This window comes from Leptosomus discolor, chromosome 8 (genome assembly GCF_034619465.1).
Source record: "Leptosomus discolor isolate bLepDis1 chromosome 8, bLepDis1.hap2, whole genome shotgun sequence".
In the NCBI taxonomy this organism is placed as follows: Eukaryota; Metazoa; Chordata; class Aves; order Leptosomiformes; family Leptosomidae; genus Leptosomus; species Leptosomus discolor.
In genome coordinates this window covers 61,894,633-61,900,846 of record NC_141398.1, presented here as the reverse complement: position 1 = coordinate 61,900,846, position 6,214 = coordinate 61,894,633, and the positions used below count along the sequence as shown (strand labels likewise).

At 44.8% G+C, this 6,214-nt stretch overlaps 1 protein-coding gene across 2 annotated transcripts in view; it reads right to left on the bottom strand.

Annotated features, from left to right (window-relative positions):
* Positions 1-498: 498 nt before the first annotated feature.
* The window catches only part of AP1G1 (adaptor related protein complex 1 subunit gamma 1), a 48,772-nt gene continuing 43,056 nt past the window's right edge, over positions 499-6,214 (bottom strand). For both annotated transcript variants that reach the window (XM_086468911.1, XM_086468909.1), the window contains 5 exons: positions 5,924-6,050; positions 4,741-4,836; positions 4,326-4,486; positions 3,242-3,340; positions 499-887 (listed from right to left, as the gene is read on the bottom strand). In XM_086468911.1, coding sequence (XP_086325037.1) covers positions 786-887; positions 3,242-3,340; positions 4,326-4,486; positions 4,741-4,836; positions 5,924-6,050 — 585 coding nt within the window. In that variant the 3' untranslated portion in view covers positions 499-785. The remainder of the gene's footprint in view (positions 888-3,241; positions 3,341-4,325; positions 4,487-4,740; positions 4,837-5,923; positions 6,051-6,214) is intronic.

Below are 6,214 nucleotides of genomic sequence, written 5' to 3'. Positions count from 1 at the left end.
AGCTATCGATGGAAAGAAAGAAAATTCAAGCGTAAGGTCTTCATTTCCAAGTACAGCACCAAAGCAATGTTATCAGCTCTCACCAGCACCTCTTTTCCTACACTCTCACATGTTTGCAGATGAACTCCCAAGGCCTGACTTGCTCTTGGTATGTATCACGTAACTAAGAGGTGGGTGTATAGAATAATGCACTGAATAGGCCACAAGAAGCCTCCAGCCCCTTCAGACATAGGGGATACAAGAAGAGAGAGGTAGGGCAGCCTGATGTTCCCCAAGTCCCCAGTCTGAGCCCCAGATGAAAGTGCCTGAAGGAATCCAAGTAGTAATGAATGACAACACGCCTTGCCCACCCAGGGGAAAAAGACAGCAGAAAGAAGGGGCAGCTGTTCGCTTGCTGCAGAGAGAAGAAAGTTTCCCTGCTAGAAATTCCAGACTTCTCTTCCAACCAGGCTGTGTTTCTTTGGGGGGGGGGGGGGGGGGAGGGTAGAGGTGGGGTGGGGTGCGGGGGAGGGGAGAAGGGAATGTTGCTTCTGGCTGTGAATGCATGTGTGAGGGAGTGCACAGTAGCCTCCACAAGCCACCAGCCTCATCAGCGGAGGAGAGGAGATTAGTCTTAACAGATATGCTTCAAAGTCAGCAATCACTTCAGGAAAATTCCTCCTCATCAGCAGGTCTCATCTGTTCCCCATGCCCATGGTGCAGTTTGGGGGATTGCCAAGGATCACAACCTTCTTCCCAGAGTTCTTTTGATTGGGTGGGGTGAGAATAAGAATGGTGCCAGAGCCTCATTGCCAAGACTGAGGGGGGAAGTTGTTGACTTCTGCTAGATCCTGCATTGCTGAGCCCTTGTGATTATATGTCAACTTGATCCGCATACGTAGTTGTTGCTACAAGAGAAAAGGAAAAAACAAAACAAAAAACACACACACACAAAATTCAGATCTTTAATAAAGATCAGCCAATTCCCCCCCTCCAGCTGCCCTCCCTTACCCCATGAATACAAAACACGGACCTTTCCTCACCACAGGAGCTTGCTGGAAGGATGTGCAGGGTAAGCTATGACAATTGCAGATAAATGCTTAATCTGGTAGGATGTTGACTGGTCACTGTAGTTCTCAGATCAAGTACAAGCTCCCAGAAAAGCTATAGCACAGCATCTACCCACATCTCTCTCTGCACTGGCCCTGCTCTCACAAGCACTTAAGTCCTTAAATAAAAAAATAACTGCCTTAAAATCCCAGCTAACAACAGAAGAAAGCAGGAGGCACTTAGGCTCGCATGGAGAGGTATCATTTCCCATACTAGCTGTTCACTCAAAGCAGTGGTCTGCAAACTTGATGTATTGCATAGTTCAGTCCACTGTGAAGGAAATAGCCTAAGAAAGACTGGAAGCAGAATCCATAAGAACTTTTCCTCCTGCTGTGAGTAAATGATGGAATAGCTCAGAAGTTGCTTCACACTGTCATTTGGCTGTCATCCAGATACTAGCTGGCCCTTAATGATAGCTAGAGCACAGCATGCTCCAGCCAGGTTCCCTATTCTCCTCACTCTCAAAAAAACTTGTTTCCTAAAAACCCTAAAAGGAAAAGCAAAAATGTGGCTATTTCTGGTCTTTCCCCCATACCTACAGGGAATACACAAAAGGGATAGCAGAGGGAGGAAAGGAGGACAATGACTGCTCCCACCAGCCTCGGGATAAAGAAACTATGCTTTATCACTAATACATCAATATAATCAGTGTCAGTTTTTGTTACTGTTGGTGTTGCTTTGGGAAACTGGCCACCAGTTTCAATCCAGCGCAATGAGAGCCCATGTCCAGCTGAACAGATGTTTTTAGAACACTGACAAGAGAAACAGCTACCTCCTCAGTGACAAGGCTGTTCCAAGGTCTCCCCCCTCAGAGTGTTCCCCGGACCTACACTATCTCATGAACAGTGTTCTTGTAAAGCTGTACTTTCAGGCAGTAGTGAGAGATGCACAAATGCCTGAGGGGGAAGAGTTAAAAAAGAGTGGGCCAAAGAAGAGGGTAGTAAAATACTACTTTGCACCTCTGTATTCTGAAGTGTTCATAGGAGTTCTGGTGTTCCAACAAGAAAGCATCCCACTGTCTAGGTGTATTTCACCTTGTGTGGGTCCCATCTGCAGTGGATATGCTGCGACTTCTGTCACCTTACAGGAAAACTCCTAAACCCTCCCAAGTTCAGATCTCCGAAAGGTGCTTTACAGCACCAGAGTGAAATTCACATCAGATGTATACAAGACAAAGCGAATAATTAGTCTTGTGCCTTAATATAGGCAGAGGGGAGCACACTACATGGAGATAAGGGGAGATGTACGGAAACCACAAGAACTATGCACCAGAAGACAGCCATTTCAGTGAAATCTTGGGCTGAGATTTGAGATTTTTTTTTAATTTGCACATCAGTCTAGCAGCAACACTTAACACCTCAGCAGTACATAAGCGTTAACCTATGAAAAGTTTAAGAAGTTTTCAGTTCTTTAAGATGTTTAAGATCTTAAGCATGTCCCACAAAGGAAGAAATAAGTGATCTCAATTTTGCTTTTTCTGAATACTTGGAAAGCCTCTTAAGGAGGACATGGGGGCCACATCCCTCCCTCCCCTCAAGTCTGTTGTATCCCAGTCTTCAAGCCTGTTTCTGAAGGCTGCAAAACAAATGGAATTATGATTAAATCACACCTAAAGATTCTTTCCATCAACTGTTTTAAACTACACTCTTCACATTAAAAACCAATTACACCACTTGAGAATAAGACAATGTTGTTAAGATTATGGATCAAGCTATTTTTTGTGTAACAAACATTTCAAGTAACTCTGCCGCTGATAGCAATAATGAATGTTAAATACATTTATATGGCAAGATGCTTGCCTTTCAGACATCGCTCTTGCAACGTGTACACACGCCAGGTCAAGCTCCTCTAGAAAGGACATCTAAAAAACTTGTTTAAGAACCATCCTGATGCAAAAGACATTCATGAATTCAAGAAGATAGCCAAGCTGTGAACCTGTTTTAGCACTATAACCAAATAGAAGGCTAAACCTGTGCCCAAGACCTCCTGTCTTTTTTGTAACTCTTTCCCTAGGCTAACCAAAATGGCTGTCATTAAAAACCATTCACTACCTCACTCCCTATCTCACATCAGAGTTGCATCCCTAACCAACCACCACTAAACTCACAATTCCAAGATGATATCTTTAATAACTGTTCTGGGAATCACTCACCTTTTGTGGATTCAGGACTTTAATGACCTGTGTGATGGTCCCCGAGTTAAATGCAGGGATGACACTGCTGCTGGGAGACAGGAGCTGCAGCTGGAATGTCTGAAGGGCAAACAGAAAATAATTTGATGCTTAATCAAGTAAGAACATAAAATTATTTGTTTACACTGAGAGAAAGCAAGGAAAATTAAGTGTTCAGTTCCTGGCCCCAAATAATCAGTTCTTCAATTCCTTACCTGTAAAGAACAAAATATTCACTGGCCCAGCTGCATTTTACACAAGTAAGGTCTAGGCAGCACCAACACTAGGAGGTGAGTGCCTACTGCAGTGTACCAAGATCAGCAGTGATGCATTGTTTCACGTGTTGCATGCAGAGGAACAGTCAAGACTGCTCAGCACACCTGTAACTTCAGGAGGCCCATTCTTTCCCTAATTCCTTTCTATAGCAGGTATGAAACCTATCTGAATCAGTTAGAGCACTACTAATTCCTAGAAGAGAAACTCCCAGAAGTGAATCTATTTTCCCAAACTTGAAGAATATTCCAATCACACCCTGCTTAAATGGTCTGCTCCACTAGAAACTAGTCAATATCTGTCTCCCATATTTTGTACTGCAGCTAAGTGCAAGGGGAGACAATTCACTGCTCAGAGGAGGACTGTCACTAATCATCATGACTCGGTGAAGCCAATAGCTTCAAAAGATATTTCCCATTTATTCATAGTTGCAAAAGACATGGTACATTTATTAGGAACTAAGATTAAAGGGAAAGATCAGTGTCTTTGCTTTTTTTTTCTGACCCAACATTTTTCTGCGTGTGGTTTAGCAACTCTCCTAGAAAGTGGCAATTTTAAAACAAGATTTTGTACAAGCAGAAGTAGTCCAATCTGATAGGAACCGGTGTTCTATTGCATTTATGACATTTACTTTCAGACTAGAAAGAGATGACCAAACTGAGCACTAAGAGAACCTATGAACAGCTCTTAGCCTTGTTTAATGCTGCAAGTTTCTGTCTACATGAAAGTACCGATCAGGAAATATTTGCTGCTGGCCCTCAACCTATCACTGTAGCTACCCTAAGGGCTTTACCTTTGGTACTGCAGCTTGGAAAACAAAATCTGTCATATCCAGCTCTGTGCTGTTGGAGGCCTGTATCGTGATTACAGTGACGCTAGGGTTGGTATTTGACCTCTCAAAGGTGAAGTCAATCTTCAGCCCATTCTTGTTGTATGCAGTAATTGAGGGGATTCCTGTAGAAAACAGAAGACCAGCAGACCTATAGAATCTGGAGATCATTCTCAACATCATAAAACACCATTTACTTTATCCCAGACGTGAACTCTTCTGAAGATAAGTGAACACACTCCCTCCTCCTGCTCCAATATCTGTGTCACACTTCACTTCCAAATCACCCCCCCCTCTTATTTTTTTTTTTAATACCCCTTTTTTCCTCTTCTAATTGGGTGCTGTGGAACCTTCGGCTAAGGATTTACACGTCCCTAACCTGCAGCAATATCATTGAAGAGAGGCTGTGATGAAAGTCCATCAAGCAGGAATGGAGGCTGTGCTATCTGGGGCGCAGGAGCAGATACTGGAGAACCTACAAGAAATGTTGAATGATTATTACTTAGTTGTCATGAAACGAAGAGTAATTAGTCCTTCTCTAAAGATCAACTGCTGCCTATCATATTTCCTTACATGAAGCTCTACAAATCATCTGTGTTGTCACCCTCCCCTTCTCTGCTTTCACTAAAAAGGCCTTGCTCCTCTTGAGCTAGCAGGTATTCAGACGGAATCACAGAATGTCAGGGGTTTGAAGGGGCCAGAGCAGGACCACGTCCAGGCGGGCTTTGAATGTCTCCAGGGAAGGAGACTCCACAACCTCTCTGGGCAGCCTGTTCCAGTGCTCCGTCACCCTCACAGTGAAAAAGTTTTTCCTTATGTTAACGCGGAACCTCCTGTGCTCCAGCTTGCACCCACTGCCCCTTGTCCTGTCACTGGCCATCACCGAGAAGAGCCCGGCTCCATCCTCCTGACACTCACCCTTCATGTATTTCTAAACATTAATGAGGTCACCCCTTAGTCTCTTCTTCTCCAAGCTAAAGAGACCCAGCTCCCTCAGCCATTCATCATAAGGGAGATGTTCCACCCCCTTAACCACCTTTGCGGCTCTGCGCTCGACTCTTTCCAGCAGTTCCCTGTCCTTCTTGAACTGAGGGGCCCAGAACTGGACACACTGTTCCAGATGCAGTCTCACCAGGGCAAAACAGAGGGGGAGGAGAACCTCTCTCAACCTACTGACCACAGCCCTTCTAATACACCCCAGGATGCCATTGTCCAGGTCTTGCTGAATGGCAGCTCAGCCTTCTGGTGTGTCAGCCACTCTTCCCAGTTTTGTGTCATCAGCAGACTTGCTAACAGTGCAATGAATTCCTCACACCTCCCAATCCTCTCTGGAAAAGGCTCACAGCATTCCCAGGCTGGAGTGTGAAAATGCTCAAGTCTCACCAGCTAATCATGCAGAGTCAACCTGTGACTTCATTCCCTGACTGCCACCTGTATGGTAATACGCATCTTGGTAAGATTAAGTGTGAAGACTAGGACCTGATAGAAAGTGAAGAACTAGCCAGCCCTCATCCCACCCCAGGACTGAGAACGTAGACTTTTAAGAGATGCAGCCTGCTCACCTGTTAGGTTGAGGTCTCCCAGGAGGTCAAGGAGCTCCCCACCAGCAGAGGCTGGCTTGCTTGTAGGTGCAGTTGGGATTACAGGTGTGACATCACTTCCCCCCAGCAAGTCCAACAAATCATTTGCCTAATGAGAGAGTGAATGTAATAGTTACATATCCAACTTCCTGGTACTTTCACTTGCAAATGTAATGGATCCTGCTCGCTCTCAGATTGAAGACCAACAGAGCTGCTGGCCAGTCAGAGAGGTTCTTAGAGCGGTTATGGTCCCATGCCCCACAAGAGATCTTG